Source organism: Triturus cristatus, chromosome 2_1, assembly GCF_964204655.1.
Source record: "Triturus cristatus chromosome 2_1, aTriCri1.1, whole genome shotgun sequence".
Classification (NCBI taxonomy): domain Eukaryota; kingdom Metazoa; phylum Chordata; class Amphibia; order Caudata; family Salamandridae; genus Triturus; species Triturus cristatus.
In genome coordinates, this window is record NC_140581.1 from 834,701,619 (window position 1) to 834,729,122 (window position 27,504).

The window sequence follows — 27,504 nt, forward strand, 5'->3', positions numbered from 1 at the left end:
GAAGAAGCAAAGGATATTAACAATAAGCATTGAAGAAAATATACAGAGACAAATTTAAAGTATACCTTGATCCATGGGTGGTTCAAACTCTCTTCAATTGTCATTCTTCTCCTTTCAAAAAGAAATTAAGAATGGGTACAGTTAGACAACCTTAAGCACTGGATGCATAAAAGAATATTTACATCAATCCAGTGTGGAAGAATTCACATCATACTGCAGGTCTTTAGATCCATGTGGGATTGCTATAGAGACCACTTATCAGCCTGTACATAAATGATTTTCTTTAGCAGAGGCAATATGCAAGGTGTGTTAGATGAATAAATTCATAAATACAAAACAACATTCACGATTAAAAACAGTTATCCCAATGCAGAACCAAAATCTTACACTGACTAAAGAAAACAATCGTAATGCCACTCACTTTGGATCCTTGACGAGAACTCTCCGTATAAAATCTTTGGCTAAGTTACTGGTATTACTGAAGAACTCATCATCAAATTCATAGTTTACAGCAGACACATTCGCCAACGTCTCCTGCTTGGACTCACCCAGAAACGGGGATGCCCCGCTTAAGCTGTAAACAGAAAAGGGACAGCCATCTAAACGACTTGCACTTAGAAAATATGCAACTCATCCTTTTATTAATGAGGAAGAACAAACTACAACCAATTTTCCAAGAACAAACTATAGACGTCTGGAGATGGAATCCACATGAGCCTTGGTACCAACCTAGCTGATAGAACTGAATGTGGTGTGGGCAACTGAAGCTACCAATTTGTCACAGTATCAATGTGCCTGACGTAAAAGAGGACCACTAGCCCACAACATCAAGTCTTATGCAGACCTGGGAATTAATGCATACATATTTTATACGTTAAAATGGAAGTTCTGTTCACATTTATTACAAACATGAAAACATCTCTTCAAATGAACACTGAAGCATTTCACAATTCGCTCTGGGGGGAGAAGTTATAAATGAAAGGGCATACTATAACACCCGTATTACTTACAGAATATATGTTATTACACCAATGCTCCTAGGGATAAAAATAAACAAGGTAAAGTTAATTACGTATTGCCTATTGTATTATTCTCTGAAATAGGATTACAAAAAAAAAAAATCAATCTGCCAACTTACCACATATCCGCAACAAGACTAAGTGGTTCATAATTTACAATTTCAGGAGCTGAAGAAAAGAAATAAGCAATCAATAAACAAACACGGGAAGCAGCCACTTAATTCCCACCAGCAACACTCTTGCTTGGACTATGTTGAAACAAAACATAAGCCACCTCTAAAATGTATTTTTTATTAATTCTTGGATGTTAAGGCACAACATGTATTCATGCCATTGATCTGATCTTAAGACTGCACCTAGAAATACAATTATTGTGATATGTTGCCTTAATATATATTTTGGGTACTGGAGCCACAGATGTTTTGCATTCTTATCACAAAAGGAAAGCCATTTAAATGTTTGTTTAGGGATAGCCAAAAAGAGTTCCAGAGTACTGGTGGACTGCACATTTCGTGCTCAACAACAGCTACCAGTAAATAACACGGTGGCAATACTGCACCCTTGACAGAGAAAACAAGCATTGGCATAGCCAATAGGTCTCGCCTTTGGGACCTTATAAGTGTTTAGCTATGCAACAGTGGCATAACTAAATATTTATAAGGTCCCAAAAGCGAGACCTATTGGCTATGCCAAGCGACCGTGAAAGTGATCGCGATCAAACATCAAAGCGGCCGTGAAAGTTAAAGTAATCGCGGTAAAGCGCGGCGCCCACGCACTTGCACTGTAGCTCTAGGCTGGCCTGGTAGCACTTTTTGGAGCCCTCTCAATAAGTCTCGAAAGACCAGCGCATGCGCTGGGTCAGGCGAGACCTAAAAATCAGAAGGGAGAGGGGGACCATGTTTGGCGACTGGCTGGAAAAATCAGGTCCAGTGCTTCCATAAGTGTCAACAATTCCTGGAATGAAAGGAATGTCAGAGTTCAGCCTCTATGGACATAGTATTCTGCACTTCAGGAAGACGCTTTTCCTTAATGCCATATCTCATCGGAAAGCTAGGTTTTCAAAGTTTATATGACATTTGATGCAGCCTAGGTGTACCTGCTACTCAGTCTGTGGCTTAGTGGCTACACACAATCGCTTTACAAGACTACTTCTCGAGTGAAGAACAGACCAACCGCAATGATTGGGGCAAACCAAGCCACATACCTGGGAGGGGTGAGGAGGAATAATGTTATGGTGAAATAAATTCCTAGGCAATCCTAATATAATGATTACAAATTCTATCTTATTACGTTATAGGGAAACAAGAAAGAAATTCATAAAGCTACTATGTAGTTTCAGTATTTTTTTTTTCTCATTTGTATTATGAAAAAAAGTTATTTTATATAACACATTACATTCAATTTTGTTTAAAAACAGAATTCATACTAGTCCTTTTCGCTAGATCATTCAGAAAATTAGATATTTAACTGCTCAAGATACTATTGCAGCCACTGTATTATAGAATAAATTAAACTGTTCTTATATAGGGAATCTAAGAATAAAATCGAATTGGATTTGTGTGTAATACATGGAAAGAATTTTTTATGAATATATTGATGAGGTATAAGTATTATAATGTCAATTGTAATTGTTTATATGTCTTTATTATTGTAGATTCCTTTTGTGGCTATTCCGGATGAAGGCGTTGTGAACGCCGAAACGCGCGTCGATTATTGAAAATCTGCCACTTTATATATTTTATGCTGTATTAGCTTTTATAAATGTTTGATTCGTCTGTTTTTAAACAAAATTGAATGTAATGTGTTTTATAAAATAACTTTTTTTCATAATACAAATGAGGAAAAAATAAAATAAAAAAAATAATAAATACTGAAACTACATAGTAGCTTTATGAATTTCTTTCTTGTTTCCCTATAACGTAATAAGATAGAATTTGTAATCATTATATTAGGTTTGCCTAGGAATTTATTTCACCATACTATTATTACCCTGTCCTAGGAATTGAACTATTTGCTGTTCAGGGGGTCCTTGTTTTTTCCTTCTGAGGAGGAATAATGCGCATGGCTGGGACTTTGATGCAGTAAAAATGCAGGCAAAATGTAAAATCTGGAAATTGACATGGCTATTCAAATGTAATTATTGAAAAATTATATTTTTATTTTGGTAACAGTAGTATAGTAATGTGCAGTGTAAGCAAAAATAGTCTTGCGCTATGCAGCAAAGAGAACGAAGAGGTTATGGATAAACCATAAAAAAGGTGGGGTCCAACGACACCGAGTTGTTTTGTGGGAAGTTGGGTCTGTTTTTCACTTGCTCAGGAAAGAAATACAATACGTCTGGGCAGAGTAGCAGAAACAGCAGAAAATAGTAGGAGACAAGGACCTCAGAGACTAGCACGTGGTAGAGGCTGTGAAGAGGTAATGGAGTGTGATCATGGAGTGTGGGGATTTAGAGTAGAACTTGTAATGGGACGAGGAAGGAGTAGAGAATAAAAAGATGTTAGAAGTGAATAATGGGGGAAAATCATATAGAGCTGAAAGTGTGTTGAGCGGGAACAATACAAGTAGAAAGAGTATGTAGAGTGGTAAGGTAGTTTACCCAGTGAAAACTAACAAAAAAAGTATCACCCCTCAGTTAAGATGGTGCTTAGGAATATCTATCGGACAAATACATGTTTAAGGACACAAACAATGTTGGGCGTTTTGTGGGATGACATTACTGTGAAACTCAGGCGGGGAGAATTAAGACCTTGTTTCATTTTGTTGGTCCTGGCTGTCCCTTTACATAATCTTTAAAGAGGAGGGTGCAGCACATGAACTGCTGACATATCGGGTATTGGTCTAGCCGGATTCTTCTTCTGCATACCACGTTAAATGATATAGTCCAGTTTTAGGTAGAAATCGATACAATGGAGAACCCGCCTATACTGGTGGACACCATAACCCACATGAAATAACACAATGGGTGTAGGGACAAAAACATGTCATAAGGCTTTGAAATTGATGCCCACTAGAGCAGAATACAGAAACGGAATCAAAGCGTTCTGATGGAATTTGAAATACATGAGTTTTGACTGACTTGCACTGTTTAGTGAATTGTAACACGAACAGACCCCTTTCTAGGTTTACACACGGACTGGAAACCAAACTCCATCTTCATGTTTTGCACCGGATTCACTTAAAATAGCAAATTAACTAGGTTTTTTTTCATTGAGCGATCACGGTTCTCTAGACCCAAAACGTGTTTTAATGTAGCCACCAAATAAATTAAACAGTACACTGGAGTGCTCACATCCAGTGGCTTATGTTGCGGGAAAGCGGACACTATTATACAGGATCCCACTCCTGCGGATGATCATAGGACTGTGCGGCATTCATTCAGTGTATCCGTACACAATCTCTTCATTCTTCTAGCATTCCAGTTTCTACTCTTTTTTCCTCATTAATTATTTTTACCCCTCTTGAATTCGATTTGTAACTTAATTTGGGCTTAATTTTTCCAGACTCTCCACCAAATCATACCTTTTCCTGAGTTGATTTCAATATTTATTCGCTTTCTCCTTTATTTTACTCTGCTTCTTTTCTTGGACTTTAGCAAACGACTGTTACGGTAGGTAAATTATTGTGTTTTTCAGGCTTAATTCGTCGAGAAGCTACCCTAAGAGTTTCCAATCTATTTTTTTTAAAAACTAGAACATTTGAAATTTTATTGGCAGATCTATATATTCACTCATCGGCTCTTTCAGCTGGCGCTACGTAAGGTTCTAAAGATACTGCTCACCTTTAGGAAGCCTGCGGCTATGACGTGTGATTTTAACTCTAACTTTTCCATTATTATTAAATTTCCACAAATACATTCCAGCTCAGAGCCGCAGGAACGATTAAGCATATGCATTCTCCAATTAGTGCATTAAATGTACATCTCACTTACCAACAAACTCGGCCGTCCCGAAGATGTTCTTAAATTCACTTCCTGAGTCAATCTTGTGCGCCAAGCCGAAGTCTATGATCTTAATGCGAGGCTTCGGCGAACTCCTGTCCAGAAGCATGATGTTTTCAGGCTTCGAAAGAAAGACAATTCGAAATTCATTAACACAGAAGTAAGTTATTCATTTGTTTATATTTAATAATATTCACACAAAAAAGCAAAGTAGTAACACAACACGGAACTGAGTAGGAGGGTTCCACTGAGTGGCACACAGGAAAAGAAAATATATGTCTGCGTCAGATAACGCATGGTATTTTCATGGTAATATTTTTCAACCTATACTGGCCCTCCTCTTAGTCTTTGACTTTAGAGGACTCTTCATGGGCAGTTCAAAGTGTTACTTTTGAAATGCACCGGAGAATCCGCGGTTCTATCAACGTTTTGCTTTGTAGTGGCGAGTGTTTGGGACGGAAATGTCCACTGAATGGTGACAGACATGCACCCATGCAAAGGGTGTCGCAGCTGCAACGATATTTGGATCCCTAGTACCAATTGTTGATCATGGATGAACATACATTATGCGTGTGCGCCATGACCCAGGCATGTCTCACGGTACTGCAGTCTGTTTAGACTGGGAGGGGGGCACCAGGCGCTACCCTTGTGAAGGTAGGGGGCTACTGCCCCTATCTGGAGTTAAGTGATACAAGCACAGTGGTGGCAGCATACCCGTTTGGTGTCACAGAACTGCGGCCTACTAACCAGCTCATGGAAAGTTATCTGACTGTGTATGTGACTCACTCTTGGTGTGCATGGACTGCGTGCAGCGCTGGATAGCGCATGACGCTTCCATGCATGCTGGATAGCATGTGTGTGCCTGTGGATAATACAGGACATGGAGGCTTGTGGATTCCTCTTTGGAAGCCCAAAGGTGGGAGAAGTGAGGACTACAACCCCCAGATAGGAAAATGTATATTGCTGACATTCTTGAGGGTGGAGAGAGAAGCTGAGCACCCTCTGTGCACATCAGAGGTCACTGATTCATTCCAGGAGTTACTGGTCAGTGGGGGTAAACAGCCATTAGTACGCGACTTTTTGTTCGCATACCATTACAACGCAAGCGTAACAACACATGCGTTGTAACAATGCGTAGCCTTTACTACGCATGTTATTACTTCGCATGCGTTGTATTGCGTGTATGGCTGTGACTGAGGTCCCGGCGCCAAGATGACAGAGTGGAGGCTGTGATGACGGAAGTAGTGGAGAGGCGCTGGTGCCTCGGCGGATCTGCAGGCTCCTGTGCGCTGGCTGGGGGCTTTTTTGTGGAAATCTGCTGCAAGTGAGGACCCGGCGCCAAGATGGCAGAGAGGAGGCCTCGATGACTGAAGTAATGGAGAGGCGCTGGTGCCCGGGGCGGATCTGCAGGCTCCTGTGCGAAGGATGGGGGCATTTTTGATTGACAGGGTCGTGCACAGAGGAGAGAGAGGTAAGAGGGGCAGTGTATATTTTTTAAAGGGTTTGTGTTTGAAGAGTAGTGTTTTTGGGTTTAGGGTAGTGCTGTGGGTCGTGCAGGGTAGTATGTGTGTAGGGACAGGAGTGGGGGATGGGGGAGGGTCATGCAGGGGTTAGTGTTTTAGGGATTAGTAGTGCTGTGGTTTTTGTGTAGTGTAGGGTAGTGTCGGGGTGTCGTGCAGGGTAGTGTTTCAGTGTAGGGACCGGAATAGAGGTATGGGCAGGGTCGTGCTGGGGGTAGTATTTTAGGGTTTAGGGTAGTGTTGTAGTGTGTGTAGGGTAGGGTAGTATTTTAGGGTTTAAAGTAGTGTCGAGAGGGGTCGTGTAGGGTAGTGTTTCAGTGTAGGAGACGGACTGGGGGCAGGGGTAGTGTCGTGCAGGGGTTAGTGTTTTAGGGATTAGCAGTGTTGTGGTTTTGGTGTAGGGTAGTGTTTGGGGGGTCTTGCAGGGTAGTGTTTCAGTGTAGGGTCCGGACTAGGGGTAGGGGCAGGGTCATGCTGAGGGTAGTGTTTTAGGGTTTAGAGTAGTGTTGTGATGTTTGTGTAGTGTAGGGTAGTGTCAGGGGGTTGTGCAGGGTAGTGTTTCAGTGTAGGAGACGGACTGGGGGTAGGGGTAGTGTCGTGCAGGGGTTAGTGTTTTAGGGATTAGTAGTGTTGTGGTTTTTGTGTAGGGTAGTGTCGGGGGGTCGTGCAGGGTACTGTTTCAGTGTAGGGGAAGGGTCATGATGGGGGTAGTGTTTTAGGGTTTAGGATAGTGTTGTAGTGTTTGTGTAGTGTAGGGTAGTGTTTTAGGGTAGTGTTGGGGGGTCGTGTAGGGTAGTGTTTCAGTGTAGGGAACGGACTGGGGGTAGGGGTAGTGTCATGCTGGGGGTAGTGTTTTAGGGTTTAGGGTAGTGTAGTGTAGGGTAGTGTTTTAGGGTAGTGTTGTGGAGTGTGTGATGTAGTGTATATGGATGTAGAAATTAGCGTAGTGTTGGGGGTTATTTTTTTTAAAAAAAATGCGTTGTAAATCTATGCAGGGAATTGGGATTAGTTGTAAAGACATTTCTTATGCATTTAAAAGCAAATGCGAAGTAATGGTGTTTGTTGTAGAAATATGCATTGTAACGGTACTTGCGAACTAAAAACAACGTTGTAAAAGTATGCGTTGATTTAGTTTGCGAAGTATCGTCATATATTCGTCAGTGGGGCCTGGGAACATTGCCAGGACGCTAGTAGGACTGATTACCAGAGAATATAATATAGAGGAAGACTTAGTCCTTCGAACCTCTATGAGCTTATTACAGTGGAGGCTGACAGCCAGGTGTGACCCCAGATTACTCCCTTGGCCTATGTTGTGGGTCACTCAGAATAGGCCTACTGTGGCCGACTGTCTATTTGACAAAGAGCAGTGCAAAGGAGAGATCACTTCAAAGGAGCTGACAGCCCCAACACAAATTGTAAAGGTGAGACACTAAATCACACGTGTCTGGATTTGGACTACGAAGGGGATAGCATGAACCCCATACTTTGTTGAACTGCACCATCTCATCAGAGGAGGAATATCACTAATACATTTTGGCTGCTTTAGCTAGGACTGGGGACAAAGGTCTACCAGGCTCCCTGCTGGTTGAAGAGATATCACCCAGGGAGTCAAGATAATTTGCCATGAGCCTGGAGCACCAGCCCTATGCCTTCTTGCCAAGATCAGAGCACCCTGTGAGAAGGAGGTTGCCTAGAGTCTGTCTGCCTGCCACAACCAGTGAGTCCTGTGAGGAGGAGGAAAGTTACTGGAGGCTGCCTGCCCACCACGATCAGCGCACTCTGTGAGGAGGAGAGTGCCTTGTGCCTCCCAAAAACAGTGAAGCCCTGTGAGGAGGAGGAGTGTATTCGGAAGGAGCGAGGCTCAGTAGGTATCCTGATAACTGGATCCAAGTGAGTGAAGTGTGAGACTGGTTGGCTCGGTCAGTACTGCAGCAGGAGTGCAGGCCATCTGTACCAATCCTGTGATGCCCGTAGTCCCCCCGTGTTGCCAGAAAAGGGACCACCATTAAGTTCAGGCCCTTATCCATGCGTGAGCCAGAGTCGGCAACACCTGTGTAAGCAGGAATGGGCCAGCTTTGGAGTGCAGGCCGTCGCCAAAATAAGAAACCCCTGGATGACCAGAAAGGTGGCTTCTTTGTAGTGTGGGCCATCACCTGTGTGTACGCTGAAGTCAGCAACTCCTGTATTGCCAGGATGTGGGCCACCACAAGAAGCAGGCTGTCGTTCATGTGTGGGCCAAGGTCGGGGACCGCCATGTGACCATGGCAACAGATCAGTTGCCCTGGTTTGTTGTACCAAAGAAGTAGGAAGGGACACAAACCGATCATCACAGCCGAGCATGGTTGTCTGACAGCAACACTGGCCTTTCACAGACTGAGGAGGTCGCTAAGTCAGCAAAGATATACAGCGAGAGGTTGCGGGCCCTCAGTAGGCTCACAGAGGGGAATTGTGGATTCCCCAGATTAACAGTTGCCATCAGGTTGGGTAAGAGTTTCAGGCTGTTGGGCCTGCTTGGGACTTGTATGAAGTTAGCAAATGGATACAGAAGAACCTGAACTCTTAAAGCATGGCATACGAGTTTAGGGTGCATGGGATTAGCAAGGGGTGCATCAGAGACTCGCCCCCATTATGCAATGGGGAATGATCACCCATACCAGAAGGGACCAAGGGTCTTTGGGGTTGTGCCCAGAAGAGCAGTAGCAGAGCTGAACTCAAGATGGATGTGAGGATTATTTAGTGAATCATAAATGCTTTATACACTCAAATTAAATACTCAGTTTTTCATAGACGCTCGTATTTGACTGGACAATCCACTTATAGCTATTATTGTCCATATGTTGAGCTATGAGCCTACCTTGCCTAACACCTACTTCCCCCTGAGAATCCTTTGACTGCTTGACCTGTTCTGCCACTGAAAATCAAGTGCAGGACGGGGTAGCACTTGGCACAATTACTCAGGACCCATAGTAGGTCGGGCCCGGCACATCAGGAGTAAAAGTCCTCAACCACTCCCTGCTCTGTGGCCCTATGAAAGGGCTTCTGAAAATGAGAAAGTCCTATAGATCTGCTCAAGTTAAATTTGCAGTTTTCTTATTGCACACACTCGCATTATCTTAACCACCCATTACTAAAAAGCCAACACTGTAGTAAAAACTAATATTATTCAGAGTACAATAGTCACCAGGGAGAGTTGTTGCCCCTCAATTGTTAAAGGTATGATAAATTTAAGTGCAGAACAAGTCTTCGCTGCTAACCGATTGCAAGTGTAAGGTTGCAGCGTAAGCTGGTAGTAGGTCTTGAAATAAAAGGGATATGACAATGGTACTGGACTCAAGTCATGCAAAACGAGCACAGTAGAGGGGCATGGTAAAATCTCAAAGTTAGGTGCTTTAAGGACATGTTGAGTAGCAAATGAGATTCTCACAGTATCACCCTAGTAGTGTCTGTCTAAACTCCAACCTAGCAAGTAGATTACCTCAAGGTCTCTCCATTACTCCATACCATTATGAAGGTGTACTTCTTGAAGACTACCAACTAACCTATTATTTAAAAAAAACTGCATTACAGTTTATTTTGCATCCGTTTTTCATGTGCCGCCTCCACTGTGGACAGTGTTTCAATGAAAATGCAGACTCTCATCGGATGAGCATTAGGCTTAAGCTAGTGTTTTCATCCATGTTGTCCACTGTGCCTCATTGGCTGTTTAACCCCTTCCCTGCTCATGACGGAACCGTTCCGTCATGAGCCACGGTTGTCGTGTGCTCATGACGGAACGGTTCCGTCATGACAATCCTGCCGGCGGCCGCTCCGCCTGCGCGGCGCTGTTTCCCCGCCTGTGCGGGGCGACAACGCAAATGGGCGGAGTCATGACGGAACCGTTCCGTCATGAGCACAGCTCAACTGTGGCTCATGACGGAGCGGCTCCGTCATGAGCACAGGCCCGCCGCGCTGCCCCCCTGCCCCCCCCAGCGCTGCAGCGGAATGTCCGCAGCAGCGAAGGGGTTAAGAGTGTCCTCAACCTGGTCATGTGAATATTCAGATGGGCGGATCCTGCTCCATTTTCTATTTACTTCCTGATATTGATACAAATGTGTTAGAGAGAAGGTAAAATGTTGATGTTTGATGTCTGTCTTTTTATGGGGTCAGTATGCCATAACCGCAGTCATCTTTGGGACAAGGAGGTTTCAGAAACTATGAAACAACCAGGATCAGGCACACTTGACAGGAGCCAGTCTTTTCAGGGATCACCATAAATTCAAGACTCATTTCACTTAGCAGGAATGGTATTGATGTACATTTTGCATCAGTACACTCAGAACACAAATTAAATCAATGTAGAATTGTCATACAAAGCACTGTGGGCATACAGTCAGGACTCGCCACTTTACCGTTTTCAGAGATATAATGTTTCCAGTTTCCATAGACATCAGTGCTTTAGTCACTTGGCAGAAACAAATCTTGTTACAAGATGATGAAAAGTGGGGAATTAATTTCCCAATTTTAGTACAGGAAATATTCAAATTTATTAAAATATTCCCTGATGGTAGATGTACTTAAAACTTTTAAATTACCTGCATTAGCCTCTCATACTCTTAATATAGTTAGCGCTTGAATGATCTTATGGTATCCTCGCTGTGCTTCTTACGGCTATGCTGATCTAGATTTGCTGTGCTTGCATAATCCTGTTTTATTTCAAAAGCTGATAGAAAAGTGTTTTCAGAATCTAAAAGGATTCAATTTTATTCCTTACAAAGTGTCATTTGAAAATATTAGTAAACAGGCCCAAGATATACACCTCAAAGGCATCCTAAGATGATCATATTTGGCTAACCCCCATTAAATTACTCCGATTTCTTGATGAGAATCATTGAATCACCTAAATACACAGCCATGTCAGGAGTTCACAATCGGATGCTGTTACTACACCGCTGGAGCTGGTCAGTTTACAGCACAACCACACAGAAAGGGATTAGTTTAAAATTACTGTGATAAATAAGCTACCCAAGTTTGCAGTGCATGCTGAAACAGTAATGACATCAGCTAGAATCAGCGGCGGCTCCTCCACAATGGCGGAGGACCGTCGCCCCACTGGCTTAGAGCCAGCGTGTGCAGGGAGGGGCGGGGCTGGGCCACGGGAGGGGGAGGAGGAGTGGTAGATGTGCACTTTTAAGTGAACATGTCAGTTGGGACGGCTGTTTCAGGCCGGCCCAACTGACATGCAAACATAGGATTCTCCACAGTATAGCCGGGTTGGAGAAACATTACAGACTCCCTGTGCTTGAGCGAGCATTGATCCAGCCTGCTCAGGCCAATCCCTCATGCTTGAGAGCAGCGCAGGGATTGAATGGGGAGTCGTGATGCTGTCCCAGGGACTGCTTGGACCAAGAACCTGTAGCAGAGGATCACAAGGCGGCCTGCAGCACTAGGTAATTGTTTATATTTTTATCATTAAACCCCTGGCAACGCGCTCCCCCCTGCGCAGACCAAGCCTAAAAAAGCATATATGCATACAGTTGACTTCCAAATCACAAAGAGGGGAGTTTAGTGGGCTGGTGACACTGCACTGTTTGTGCAGTTTTAACATCATTAACACTCTGGCATTACATTAACAGAAAATGCAAAGGACAGCTCCAGATGTACAGAATGTCGCACAGAGAACCTCAACATTAGGCCTTGAGTTAACAAGTCCTTATTCAAGCACTCACTATCATCACAACACAATGTATATAACTCAGTGTTATGCATCAACTGACGTTTAATGCTACTGTTGCACAGGTAAAATAAACAACAACTGCCAACAGTGGTGATGCAAGTAGGCAAAGCTCTGTTGAGGTTCTTGCTTATTTTGTCTGCACAGTAGCAGGAATAAACAAAGTATGCGTACCACACAATTTAGGTTCATACTCCATCCCTACCGTCGCGCTGTCACACATGCTCTTCCAGCTGCTCCATACAGAGGTGCTTCTAAAGTAGATACTGAATACTGCACCAGCCAGTGAGCCTGAGGAGATAGTCTCATGATGGTGCTTACTTTAGGAGAAAATTGTCCCAAAGAAGGACAAACAGGAAAACACCATTCAAGATGGGGAGGATCCGATCGTGATCATCACCATGATGGTTGTCCTTCTGCTCACTTCCTTTCAGCAGCTGCAGGAGAACACCTCAGCATCATACAGCTAGTAAGGCATGCCTATGACTTCCACAACCATCTACTTCTGCCACTTTAACCCGCTTTTAACGAGAGTCAGGCAGCAGAGATGTCCTTCAACAGGCCTGAGAAAGACAGGAACTCTACAGGGATTCTGACAGAGGCTATCTGAAGAAGAAAGATATTGACTTTAAAGTAGTTTTTTCTCAATGGAACCAACAAATCAATATTAAAAAAAATCTCAGCGAGGGAGGTACGGTTAAAACAAAATAACAAGTTCTTTAAATATTGCCAAAATAGGACCATGAGGGTGCCGTTTAAGTACATATGTAACACAAATTAGTTTGGAATGCTGCATCCATCATCTTCTACATCAACATCTATAAGATCAGGAGTGAAGACAAGCATTAGCAGCATTTTCATCATTCATGTTCGAGTCAAATTACATGTGCACTTACCACAAATGTAGCATCACAAAGACCTATGGATGCACAGTAGTTATATAATTCTGAACAGTAGGCAAGTGCCCCTTTTTGACTTGGTGACCCCTACTTTTTGCCTGGTATCTGATGCAATTTTGACAGAAAGTGCACTGGGTTCCTGCTGACCAGGGCCCCAGTGCCAGATCTCTTTCCATAAAATTGTGCAATTATGTCCCAACTGGCAATACCTTTAGCACCCCCTGTAAGTCCCTAGTAAATGGGTACCCCCGGTACTTAGGGCATGGAGTACTAAAGAGGGTCCCTCAGGGCTGCAGCATGTATTGTGCCACCCTAAGACACACCTCAACACCAAAATACAGACAGCCATTGCAGGCTGCGTGCCATGGTGCAGAGAAAAGTGAAGACTCAACATGGCACACCTCCTGTGTGCCACGCCTGCAGACACTGCATGCATGATAGGTAAGACACCCCTACAGCAGCCCTTCCAGCCCTAAGGCACGGTGCAATATACAACATGTGTGAACATATTTGCATGAGCAGAGGTCACCCTGTGATGTCTAAGTCAATTCTTCGATATTACAAGTGAATAGGGAAGTCATTTTGAGTACATGTGCTGGAAACTGACATTTACGAGTTCCCCGCTGAAACTAGAGATGTTTGGTATCAAACATCTCGTATTAATAAGCCCACATTCATTCCTTTGACTGATTTATTAACGCAAGCACCCAGAGAACACATTAGAGGTGCCCCCTGAAAGCCTACCGACTACCGAGTGTGCTGGCTGACTGATGTAGGCCAGCCTGCCTCCACAGATTGGTTTCTGACCCCCTGCAGGTGACAGCCTGAGCTCTCTGATGGCAGAAACAATGCCTGCTCCGGTTGGAGGTGTTGTCACCTCCTCCAAGCAGGATAGCTAAGTAATCAGCAAATAAAGGCAGGAGACTTCAAAGGCCTCTGCAGCCTTTGATATTTGAGCTAGTCAAGAGGTGTGTTCCTCTCTCAGGCTAGTACCACCTCTAAGGTGGGCTACCGAATGTGAACACAACTTAGAAGTGGTCATATAGAGGGTGTAGAAACCTAAAGGTAAGTTTCCCATTGGCTACTACGTACCACTCCCTGTAACACCCCTAAATTGAGTATTCAGGTGGCACCCATGACACCAGGAACTCCGATTCAATGGATCAAGAAGAGAAAGACACCGAGAGCCACAAGAAAAAAAGAGAGAACTGAAGACTGCTGCAGACTTTTGTCACCAAACCCTGCCTGCTGTGCGAAGTCTCGACGCCGACTCGTACTGCAGGTAACCAGCTTCCAAGAACCCTGGGAGATTGCCAGCCCATCGCAAATCACCAAGCAATCTCCCGTGGAGTAGAGGAGCTACTCCCCTGCAGTCCACAGGCACTGATACGCAAAGTCCGGTTTACCTTATTGCTGCTACCCAGTCAACCCGACGCTGCAGCAGCCCAGGAAGAGGACCCTGTGCTGCGGAAGATCAGATGTGTCCCCGCAACAAGTGAGAGGACACCAGGTTCAACCAAAGCTGCACAGAACCAATACCGGCAGTTCCAGACCCCTTGCAGCAAACAGAGACCGAGATAGTCCAGTCGGGACTCCAATGTCTCCAAGACAAAGCAGCCATCAAGGTACGTCAGCACTACAAAGACCCACTTCAAGAGTTGCCCAGCTGTTCTGATTTTGCACCCTCAACCAGTGAGACTGGCGACCGCAAGGTTCCAAGGCACACAGAGCCTAGCTGACCTTTCCACTCTGCACCAGAGCGCCCATACCTGGGTAACAACGAACCTGAAGGTCCTTGTGACCCGAGCCCCCTGTTAGGAGCTCTCTGACTTGTCTCAGAGTCTCCCTCTACAGCCTGTCTCTTGGTGCTCCCCCTTCCCTTTGCCAGCGTAGCACGCACAGTTACCAATGCAACCAGCACCTCTGCACCCAAATGTCCCAGGGCAGGTAACGGAATCTGCTGCTAGTACTTTGGACCTGAGCCCAATATGGTCGTAAGAACCAAAGGAGACCCCTAGAAACTGTACGTAATTAACAGTATGCTACACATGCCTTTTCTCCCACAGCAAATTCTTGGTATCAAAATGTATTAAAAAAATACAAAATGTTTCTAAGTTGGTCTTGGATTTATTCTCGAGTGTGTCTCCTTTATTGCATGTGTGAGTGTGCTAGCAAATGCTTAGCTCTACCATCTGATATGCCTAACTGCTCACTCACGCTTCCACAAAAGAGAGAATTTGGGATATCATTTGCACCTCTGTAAACCAATTAGAGTTTGCTTGTGCTCTTTACAGTGTACCTCTTTTTGGTCCACTATATATAGAGCCAGCTTAACATGAACACTCTTTAAAACGTGGGTATTTATGTTGCAACACGAGCAAAGAATTTCCCTTTTTATTTTTAATTACCCCAATTTGGATTAACAAGTAAATAGTTCAATTACAGAATGGCTGAAAACAAATCGTAAATATTGCTGGAAACACCTGAAAGTCCCCCAGTAATAGACTACAACAACTTTAAGGCGTATGAAAAACACAATTAAAAGTGCCAGCCAAGCTGAGGGAAATGTGTGGAATGCAGACTGATGAAATGATCCTGCATTTTAGATAGCAGAATATGATCATCCGCTGATGTGCATGCAAAAGCCGGGAGGTAGTGGCCCAACGGCCAGAGCTTCCGACTTTGGAGCTGGGGAACCAGGTTTGAGCATTGGCGTCAGCTCAACATCCTGTGGTTCTGGGCAAATCCCAATCTCCCAGTGCCTACCAAAAATGAATGTGTCCTTTTGTAATGTAACTTGTGCTCATGTAAAGCGCTCCAATACCTTCGGGGTGAGTTTGCGCAATAGAAAACTGCAAAAAATAAAAATAAAAAAACACGGCTGGAAGAACCAGAGACAATGGTGGGAAGCAGAAATCCATTTCCCTCAACAGGTGGTTTGTGGTAAGCCAAGTCTTGCAGGATAGCAGTCACACAAGCTGTCAAGCTTCCAGTTCAGACTTCTTTATGGTAACTATAGATGGCGCTTCATTTCAACAACTCCGACACCTACCTTCAGATCAAAGTGGGCGATCTTCAGGCTGTGAAGGTAATGCACTCCATTAAGGATCTGCTTGAGAAATTCCGTGGCTTCCTCCTCCGTCAGAGATTCTTTCTCAGCAAGGAAATCAAAGAGCTCTCCGCCTGCAACACTGACAAAGAGAGAGCACACATTACCGAGAGGCAGAGAATCAGAGCTAAATCTATGGTAACTAAAAATAAATGTACATTTGTCATAAACCTAATCTGTCATCCTACAGCCGGATACATTTTCAAAGGAGGTATTCCTCAAAGCAAACCACAAAACACACAGAATTCACAGATGTAGGAATTAATTCAGCTTTGGCTGCGTTTGAGATAAGCAAAAGTGTGCGCTTAAGAAACGGAAAAGCGAATATACAGACGAAAACTGCATATACTCTTCTCTGTGAGCTTGAATTCAGAGTTAAACTGACAAAAGGAATGTATGTAAAAGTTATTCAGATTTTCTCGACAACTAATGAAAGGCTATATGAAGATACATGTGTGAGTTTCAAGAGAACACATTTACCATTTACAAAGTACCACTAGATGTGTTTTACTCCATACTTGGGTGTAACACACATTTTCAAGCATAAGGCATGGAATTAATGTCCGGTATGCAGTTAAATACAGTGGCGGCTGAATTGGTGGGGCAACATGGGGGAGGGAGGTGAGAAGATAATACATAAAAATACACCTGCTCCTGCACCCGCTGCCTCAGTGCTCCTCTTCCGAGGCTGGTCAGGATGCACAGGCTCCCAGGAAGCAAGAACGGCTCTGCTGTTATGTGATTGCCCTGAAGGTGCTGACTTGATGCTTGCTCAGGCCCACGGAGCCCGGTGCTTTCTCCAAATCAGCTGTTGCAACACAGCTGGGTAGGAGAAACATGAGTGCGCATGTCTGCTTGGCCGACCAAACCAACATGCGCACTTACAAGTGCCCAACACTCATCCTGTAGCGTGATGCTCAGCGGGATGGCCCCACCCTAACCTCAGCTTGGAGTAATGAAAAATAAAATGAAAATAAAGTGGTTTGATTATCATTTTATTTTTCAGTGGAGAGACACTCTTCCGCCATAACGGAGGAGCCGCCCCTGGTAATAAACTCAGATCCCCTGCCTGCCTAAAATGTTGCGCTTCTAGCAATGGGGGCAACTTCGGATGCCAGTATCACAATGAGTCAATTGCACTTTTTCCTTGGTTTACCAGCCATGAGACCGGGTCACAGAGGGTCAAGTGAGTCACAGATTGCCTGTACTTGCATTACTTGGTAACAGGTCTCATAAATCACGGAGGCAGCAGCCGGAAGCACGTTTTCGGCCCCAACGTGAAGCAGAACCTGGCACTTGTCCACACTCAGAGGCTAACTGAGAGGGGGAAGCACTGGATCATTTATGGTTGACTTCAATGTGGCCTTGCAGACACTTTTAGGAAAGGGATGGGCTGATTGTGAGAGCAACAGGACTAGCCTTCCTCACAGGTTTATTTGCCTCCTTTCCAAGAACAAATGACCAGCCATTTGTTCTTGTTTGTAAAGTCTGCAAAGGCCTGAGCATGATACGGAGTAGGGCATGCGGACAGAGCCGTAGGTTTTCAGTTGTAACAGGACTCTTCAGTCTTCATTCACTTTATCCAAGGTTCTTATGCGGGGACAGCTACCGGTGCGAGAATCTAACAAGCCGCTCAGTTAAGGGAGCACAGTTTTGATTATGGTAACCAGCAAGCATTTTTGAGATAGTTCATAAACACTAATGTGCAATGCTAATGTCAATGTTCACTGTTGCAGGCACGTCCCTACAAGGGGGATGCCGTTGTTTCGGGGCAATCAGGCACTAAATTTTGATTGTTTTATAATCCAGTTTCCTTTCCTCTTCTCTCCAAGATGGCATAGTGCAGTCACAAGCGGCCGTAGTTTTATTCTAACAATAAACGTCTTCTTCGCATTTTATCGCATCGGATAAGTGAATTAAAAACCGTTTTCACTGCCATGGAGATAGTCCAGCAGGTTAACGTTCCACTCCGATATGGGAATAGTTGGCAGGTCAGGAGTTAGAACCTGCACGAGGTCACAAGAAGCTTCCACCATAATCACTAAACTGTTTGATGTAATACAAAGGCACAGCATTACGGGATGTTAAGATATGGTTCTTGCTTACTTTTGATTGGAGTGGATTTTTTAAAGTTTAATGCTCCACCTAGGTTTGAAGTGTAGGGGGGGCATAGTGGATCTCTTCCCACTTGCTATCATAATCAGATGAAAGTGAATCATGTGTCTTAATATTCCAGGGTCTTTCGATTTCTTTTCTAGAGACCCTCATTCACATTAACCCAGTGTGCGGTATATGTTGATTCTCCGCTCTTTCAATTAGGTGAATAGCATCATTATTATGGGTGCTTTATCATCCGAGTGTTCAGGTGTCCAGCTGATCTAGTCACAACTACAATTAGGAAGTAACCAACCCAAAAGAATGGAACTAAAGTATAAAGTATAGGCACAGTTCTAAATCTGAGGAATGATAGTTGCTACTACCAATATTGGGAGCAATACCTCTTTATATAGGAACCCTCACACACTTTAATAGTGTCATGCTTCATCATCGGGTTCACCCTGGCTCCGAAAGGCCAGGGTGGGCTCAACAGTGTTGAACGGGGAAAATGTATTCTGTTAAGTTAGCCTCTACTCCTCTTCCATTTTGTCTACCAGCCCCCATTTTTGTGTTTCTGCGGGGACTTTCATAAAGTCAGAAGTTACATGTTCACTGGGAAGCTGGTTGTACTGATAATACTTGCATGCCACAGTAAGGAGTCCTGCCCTGACGAAGGGCCAAAGTGTACAGATGTCTAATCTGTTAGCCCACCAACGCCTGTAACCTCCCTTGCCTATCTACAAAGATGACGTGGGTAGGGGTTTATCAGGATTCAACAGTTCAGCATGTACGCATTATGTAAAAATGCCGAAAGGGGTTGTGTAAGCATTATGTGACAATGACAAAGGGGTATTAGTGCTTGTCTTACTGTACCAAAAATGTATAAAAGATAGGTTTGAAACCATGCTTATCAGTTCTTTCTCATGCACTTGTAGTGTCTGTATGATGGACTCCTCTCATGAGATGTAATAAACTTGTGTTTTGTTCCACTCCAGTGTCGATCCTCATTTTGTGAACCCGTAGACAAAGGGTGGCCCTGCACCAGTGAGACAGATAAGATATTTCACTTCTACAGTGTTTCAGGGAGCTCCTATGAGAAAAGGTCAGGGGAGGGGGGGGGGGGATTAAAGATTAAAAAAACACCATACACTCCAGGTATCCCTTTAATATGGAGAGATGTTGGTTATTAAAGTAGAGAAAAAGAGGGTATTCCAAGGATTTAATTGTCCTATGACCCTATGGATGCCAACTTGTTTCAGCCAGTGAACGGCCCTATGGGTCTGTGGCTCTCATCAGGACACAAGTGAATGACAAATCCCTCCCTGGAATTATGAAAATGATATGTCAGTTTAAAAATTATTCAAACCACAAAACAACGCCGTATGGATACACTTATCCTTGGAGAGGCATTCCCATTTCACGCCATTAGGTGCAGACCAATTAGGTGACGTGGCAGGGTCGGGATCTTTGACGAATGTGTTTGACTATAGACCACCCTGTACTCTCTGCACTCGTGAGACGTGCGTAGTCCATCAAAATCTGGTTGGTCCAACTTGAAATGGGAACGCCCAGCGAGGCTTGCTCTGTTACATACAAATCATTTGATGAGGCAGATGACATGGTGAGGCAGGCCGAAAAAGGAGCTATGCTGACTGAGGCAGATATGGAGTCCACCCCAACAGCTTTTAACTCCTAGGCTTCCAGTGGGCTAGTAGGTTCTACTTTAACCAATGCATGCCCATAAATTGCTCTGTTTCATGCTCCTTCTTTGAAACATTCTGTACTCTCTAGGAATGGCCAGTGTCAAAAGCACACCCGAAGGGTTGCTCAGCCCACTACCTAGAGGATTTCTTGTTCATAGGCAGGGTTGGCACACACAACTGCAAATTTTTCTTGTATGCACTCCAGAAACTAGCTGATGAGCTGGGGTCCCACTTGCCCAGGAAAAATCTGAGGGCCTTGCCACAAGGCTGAATTTTCAGGAATAGAATTGGGCACAGTGGAGGGCATGGCAAGGCTGCCTGAGGAAAAGATCAAAGAGCTATTGTCTGACAATTAGCTTGTTTAGGCAAAGGAAACAGCTATGCTAGGTGCCATCCAAAGCCTACGGGGAAAACTTAACTTCGCAGCCAATCATCCCAGCTGGGAGTGTTTTAGGCAGGAGATTGGCTCGGGCGACATCAAAGAACGTTCAAAAACACCATTTACTGAGGCTCAACAAAGGACTTAAGGAAGGCCTACTAATGTGGGCTCAGTTCTGAAAACAATTTAACGCCTCCTTAAAATGGAGATCACCTTGGGCATCAGGACTGTCCTTTTTCACAGATGCTTTTGCCAGAGAAGGCTTCGGCATAATATTCGAGAAGGAGTGGTGTGCTCAGAAATGGTCCATAAAGGGAGGCTACATCAAATATTACGGTGTTGGAACTGTTCCCCAAAGAGGCCACACTACACATATGGCTGAACTATCTATCAGACAAGATGGTCCTCCTCTGGTCCGACAACATGGCAGTGGTGCAGGCCATTAATTCACAATCTACCACCTGCCCAATAGTGCTGAGTCCGTTAAGAGCTGGTGAGGGGGTGCTTGTACAGAAATGTAGGGTTCAGGGCGAGACACATAGAAGGGGTGAAGAATAATGCTGCTAGCGCTCTTTCTCAATTCCAGTGGCAACGTATACGGGCTGCATGGCCACAGGCGAACACCCCCATGGCACCTTTTCCGCCCCAGTTATGGCACCTCCTGTAGTGGACCCGCAGCTCACCAATTTTGGTGAGCTATTGCTTGCTCCAGGAATTCTGGTTAGGTACAGGATTTGTGTCAACAGCCAGGACCAGCACCATTTCACCATTGGCAGCAAGAGTGCAAGACTGCGAGTAGGAAAATAGCCACACTTGGGTGACAAGGTCACCTCGCAGCAGTGGCCCACCACGTTAAGCTGCAAGGTTTTCCAGACCCAATCAGCTCCTTGACCCTCAGAGTGGCTTTGAAGGGATGGGGGAGGTGCAAGAACATAGAGACGGATAGCAGAGCACCGACTGAGTTCCACATTTTAAACTGGGTACACAGAGACATCGATTCCAGTTATGAAGCAGCCCTTTTTTCAGCAGCCATTGCATTAGCCTTTTTTGGGGCATTCAGGTGTGGCAAGTTAGTTGCCAAGTCTAAGAGGGATACCGGCATGCATGCCCGGGCCATGTATGACATTACACTCACAGACAGGGCTCTGGAGATAAGGGTCCGCAGATCTAAAAAGGGCCAAAGGGGGCAGGGTAGGACCATTTATTTGGGCACCCTGGGGAACCTGTTTACTGCCCAGTGACCTTGGTTAGAGCATGCTTGGAACCTCACCCACCTGTCAGGCGCTACCAACTGTGCCATGTGTAAGGCACCCCTCTCTCTAGCGTCACCAGTTTAGTGACATAATGGGATCCTGCCTCAATCTAGCTCCCTCAGCATGCAGGCCTCACCGCTGGTAGGAAAACAAGTACTGGGTTGATGGGTGTCAAATCACTATAAGCTATATGTCAGGCCCTGGGGGGATGAGGGGGTAGTCCAGGCACTTGTAGGCTAATCAGGTGGGTGATCAGCATAAGTTGCTCATCCACTAGCTGCCCTTGTCTAGCTCGTAAGTCAATCCATTTTGTTCTTGCCTACATATGCAAGAATAAACCTCCAGCTAAGCTGTCTTCAGCCTTGTCTTTTGTTATGGTTTGCATTCTATAGTTATATGCATCTCGTCCAGGTCAGTTGTGGGTGTGAGGGGGCAAGGGAATATCAGCACAACGCTTCGAGAAAATGTTTTTCAAATCAGGTCTGGAAATTGAGGGGCAATTCAGATATAGGGCAAAAGCACAACAAGAGTAGTCAAAGATAGGGTTATACGAATCGAACCCCAAATGCAGTTATTTCTCCACGTTCAATCACTCCCTTAACATAACATAACGTGTATTTGTAAAGCGCACATTCACTTGGAGGTATCTTGGCGCTGAATAACAGATGTTTATTGTCACCCAACTAAATGGTACTCATTTTATCAACATCAGATGGATGAAAGGCTGAGTGGACCCGCCGCGATTCGAACCTGTGACCATGAGGTCGAACACAGGTCCCTAAAGTGGATGCAATAGTCAGCTAGAGCCACCAGACCCGGCTTTACTCTGTACTCTGCTTCCTGTTTCGGTCTGTCCCTTTCAATTATCAGAAGAGAAAGACTCTTTCCAACTTTTTCTAGGAATATTCTTGCCGCAGTATGATTATGCCACAAACAACCATCACCTTCTACTGTTCTCATAACAACCGTGTGAATAAAACGCATCTGCACTATGTTCAACAAGCACATCTAGTGAGGAATTTGAGAACACATAACACTCACCCCGCTGATCATCATGGCGCCTCAGCAGGTCTTACTCAAACACACCTCTCTCCTCAGACAATGCCTTCTAAGAAAAGCAGTGTCACAAATACAGTTGCTTCCCAGAGAAGTGTTCCAAGTGGCATAATACCCAAGAAGACTTATTTATGATGTGGCTTTCAATCATTGGGTGGAAAACACCCCTTAATTAATACATAGTCAGCTACAATTCCGTGTAGTTTAGTTGCACTTGCACGCTTTTATCACTCCTGCTTTCCTTCTCCAGCCTGCCCCCCCCCCCCCCCGTGACCACATACATCAGCTGTTCCAGGAGAAAGTTGTCATGGGCGGCATACGAAATATGACCCTGCTCAACATTACACCTGGTGTCCGGCTACTCTTCGAAACCCCACCTCCCACTATGTACAAGAAAATGAAAACTGCCACCCACCATCCCTCCCTCATAGCTTCCAAACACTCCTTCAATTAAAATATAAAAAATAATGATGACCTGCACATATCAATCACGCCTGCTCTCAAAGAGCACTCTTGATTCTCAGCTGCCCCAGAATAAAGTTCAAACTTCTGTGCTCAATCTTTAAAACATACAAGGGCTTAACCCCTCAACCATAGGAAATTGACAAAGAAATACATACCTGATGAAATCCTGAAACCAAGCACAGCTAACCTGTTCACGCAATCTACATTCACCATCAAAACTCAGGCAAAGGAATTTAGGTCATGGGCCTACAACTCAAACGTCATATGCGTAGACTTGTACAGCCAACCAACCCACAGGTAAAAGTATTATGAACAGAAGCCTTTTCAAAGACCTCCCCTTTCTGGACATCACTAGGCCCATCTTCTCACCTCCTCAGAGGGAGCGAAGCATCCCAAAAATGTAGTCCAACTTAAAAAAAATATTTCTTTATCATTTCAACATACAATTTTTAACATAATAACAATGATCTTGACTGGTACAATCAATGGAATGTAGCAAGACAATTATCAATAGCAGACATTTATCAAATTGAGACATCATACCCAAGTATCAGTATTAATGCTATATGTATCCAATTGGTCCAAACAATAATAATACAAGTCTGGAAGAGGAATCGGTCAACTGGATTAATCATCCGAGCGAGTGTCTAGTCGTTGGTTCGGATTTATTTTTAACCTACCCCTTTGTTGGTTTGTAAATCGAGTTAGTGGGAGAAGAAATCATTAGATAAAACCCTTAAAGAGGTGTGGAAAGATGCACATATGCAGAAAGGAAGGGTAAAGACGGGGGAAGGGGACAACAGTGGCTCAATGATTAGAGCGGCAGACCCTGATGCAGAGGTCTAGCCCGGGACCAGGGTTCAATTCCCCGCCTCGGCGGGTCTTGGGCTAAAAAAATTCCACAGACCTGATAATTCTCGCCTCGGTGCCATTCCAATCATGGAGTCCCACTCTGCAACTCTGGGCAATAGCTTGCTTAATCTCCACAATGGCCCCCACAACGCTAAGGATGCCTGGCCTCCACCTTGGGGGTGCCCAGGAGTGGACGCCTCACAGGGAAAGCCAGGATGGGTTCCACAGCGGTATTCGTACAGGCGCCTTGAGACCCTTGCGGGTGAGTAGTGCGCTATACAAGTATCAATTTACATTAGAGTGGGAATATGGTAGGCAGACATTCAGTTTAGTCTGCATTCGGATTCAGAAACCCTTCCCAATGGCCATCCTTCTTTCACGACCTCAGAAGTAAGGTGCAATGCAAATACGAGTCTGGGGATCCGTGCTTGACATCTGCATTTGTGTCATTATATTCTTTAATCTTTCCATACCTTTTGTTACTAGGACCGTATGCGGGTTGTGCGCGGCATATGAAAACTATGGTCTTTTAGTAGGTGGTATAGGTCTTTTCCTGCAACGCAGCTGATGGGTTAAATATTCTCAACAAGTACTCAGTACTCATTGTACCTTCTTAGCATAATCATGGTCCTGTAATGTCAGCATGATTGTATTGTGGCTCTGTAAAGTGGACATTCAAATAACGGATCACTCTATTCATTCATACTCATTAACTTTATATGGAGTCACTCGTGGTTTATCAGGCTTCCCACGTTCTCTCATAGAGGCGTTTGGCCATTTAGTCTGTGTAGGATGCGCGCCTGAGAGCTTAGATAGAACTTCGTTATACATTCAGTTTGTGTTGGTATTCAATTAGAATTTCAGTGTCTAGGAATGCATCTTTTTGCCACTTTAAGTGACGCTGTGATCCACCTGTGCCAGGGGTGATATAGTTACTTCGGAATCGAATATGTTGTGATGGTAAACAGCCTTTACTCCTAAGTTTTTACTTCGTATAATATTTACCACACATTTTTTACATTATAAAGACTGTTGTCACGCATGTCCTAACACAAGACTTTACCACGCGTTTCAACGGTAAGTGGCAGTTTTTCTCTATAAGACATATATATCTTTTTAGTATATTTTAAAGTGTAATTAAAAAATTGGGCTGGAGGGGGTCACCCCCCACCCCCCCAAAAAAATCTACAATAGTACCAAACCTGTAAACGACAAAAGTAATTTGTTAAAAAAAATATATATATATATATCTATAGTTAATAACATTAGGAATTAATGTATATTTTTTAACAGTAGGCAGCAGTGTTCGACTAGGACAGGATTTGTCAATAACAGCAAGCATGGTGAAAGTATGCGTTGTTGTGGATTGCGTGGTGAAGGTGTTTCAAATGTCAGTGAATGTAAATGCCTGGTAGTGGTATGCGTTGTAAAATCTGCTGTGTCAAAAGGTGCATGGTGAAGGAAGGTGTGGTAATGTCATACAAGAGTTGTGATGTAATGCGACTTTACCTGATGGGTAACTGGGACAATTGCTAGTGTGCCATATGAAGTGCCATATGTCTGTCCAGCAGGTCGAAATGTTGTCATAGGACTATAAAATGTAATACAGGTCACAGTCTTGCATCTTCAACATATAGAGTTTAGGGGGAGGAGCCAAGATGGCGACCGGGACAGCTGCGTAGGCTCCCGGCTCCGTGAACCTCCGCACCCCGCACAGATATCCTGCATGAGATCCTTAGCCTGCGCTATCTGCCCGTGTTGGTGAACGAGAGCGGCAACCGATAGTGTGACCCCGAAGTTTCTGGCAGCGGTACCGCCGGAGAAATGTCCGTCTGAAGTTTGCGGCCTGTGCAACCCTGGAACCGGGACCTCGAGTGGACACCATGGCCGGGTGGCAGTTCAACAACAGCGGCCATTGGTGACTGGGTGGAGTCGGACTACCGGAGCGGTGCGAATATCGGCCTACATTTCGCCGTGGTCGCTCCTACCACTAAGCGTGGCGGAACGAGTGCATGCCCGAGGTGGCAACTCCAAGACTCTCCGGTGATTGCCTCAGCCTTCGCTGGTGAGCTGCCCGGACGCCGCCCGTAACTTGCCCCGTTTCCTGCGGGCTGCTCCCGGATTTTTGCGGGCGCTGGTCCGTGGTGGGGCTGACTGTGGCCCGTGACACCACACCGGACACATTATTTGCCTGCCCCCGGAACCCTGTTTCCAGTGACATGGAACCCGAGGCGCTCGTGCCTGAGTCCCGGTCCCAAACTGGGTTGGACCTACCCAGCGGCCATTTTGGAAGGACGAGGTCCACCATCCTGTGCACTGGGTCGCAGCAAGCTTGGGAGGGTGCGACTCTGAGGAGCGTAGCGGAGCGAGCGCCGGGAGCTGTATTGGGGTACGGTGACCTTTTCGAAGCTCTCGGTGCCCTTCATTCCACCTTGGTCCACGGCGCCTGGGTGTTGGGGAATAAGCTCGATGGAGTGATAACAGCGTCGGAGCAGTTGCGGCCTGCCTGTCCCCAGGTGCGCTGGGACTTCCTGCGCTGCACGCGGGAGGACAGTGTCGTGGCCGCCCCTGTGAATAGTGCACAACTGGACACTCCGGACAGTATGCTAACGTGCGCTCAGCTGGCTGTGGACCTGGACTGTTCCGGAGGTTTTGGACCTGAGTGGGGGGTGGTGGCCTTGTCCTGTGCCCGGCTTCCGGCGACTCAGGCAATATCCAAGCAACGGTCGCCTGCTCTGGCTTATTCCGCCTTCCTGGACCTGGTGTGCAGTGTAAATCCTGGGGCAGCACTGGGAAAGACGACCCTTCATAGAGCTGACTGTGTCGATCTTCAGAGCCTTCTACCCTACCTGTGTGTGTCGCTTCCTGACCTTTATTGGACGCTCCTCTTCCTTGTAACATTGGACTTGGCACTGGGTCGAGGGGTATGCATGGGTAGATTTGCAAAGAGTGGCCAAGGATAAGGATGATCCTTCAGACGTGGTCATCTAATAGGCGGGCGGGCTCGGGGGTTGCTTGCTCTCACGGCAGAACTGTTAGTGTACTAAGTGCGTAATGCTCCTTACTTTTCTTTGACAGGGTCGATCCTGTGTTGTTTATTGTATGCTTTGCGGGAAAATAGATGGTGCGGGAGGGAGAAGCCGGGGGCATGTTTTGCAGGCCCTCCTCCAGTTTATTAATACTCTCTCTACCCCCCCGTCCGGTGGGGGTTCTTTTCCTACTCCTTTTTCTCTGTTTCTTCTATATTTCGGGTCTGACTCCGGGGCGACAGGCACACTGCTGGGGGGGGGGGGGGGCCGTACTCATCCGCAGAGGTGCAGGGTGGGGGGTTGGGGGAGGGGATTCTTTAGTCTTTAACCCTTTTTTTTTTCCCATGGCCTCCTTTTCTTCTTTTATTCTTCTTTGTCTTTTTCTGGGATCAGCATGGTAGAACTCCTTAGTTGATAATCGCTGCTGTTTCCTGTGTGCCATAATTTCCGTGGTGTTTCTTGGGTCTTAGGGC

The 27,504-nt window shown here is 45.2% G+C and overlaps 1 protein-coding gene across 1 annotated transcript in view; it reads right to left on the reverse strand.

Annotated features, from left to right (window-relative positions):
- DAPK1 (death associated protein kinase 1) overlaps positions 1-27,504 on the reverse strand; it is a 568,454-nt gene that overhangs the window by 234,827 nt on the left and 306,123 nt on the right. The window contains exons 4-9 of the mRNA XM_085632914.1: positions 16,141-16,279; positions 4,951-5,080; positions 1,139-1,187; positions 1,011-1,037; positions 422-574; positions 66-111 (exon numbers count right to left, since the gene is read on the reverse strand). Of these exons, the coding sequence (XP_085489040.1) occupies positions 66-111; positions 422-574; positions 1,011-1,037; positions 1,139-1,187; positions 4,951-5,080; positions 16,141-16,279 (544 nt within the window). The remainder of the gene's footprint in view (positions 1-65; positions 112-421; positions 575-1,010; positions 1,038-1,138; positions 1,188-4,950; positions 5,081-16,140; positions 16,280-27,504) is intronic.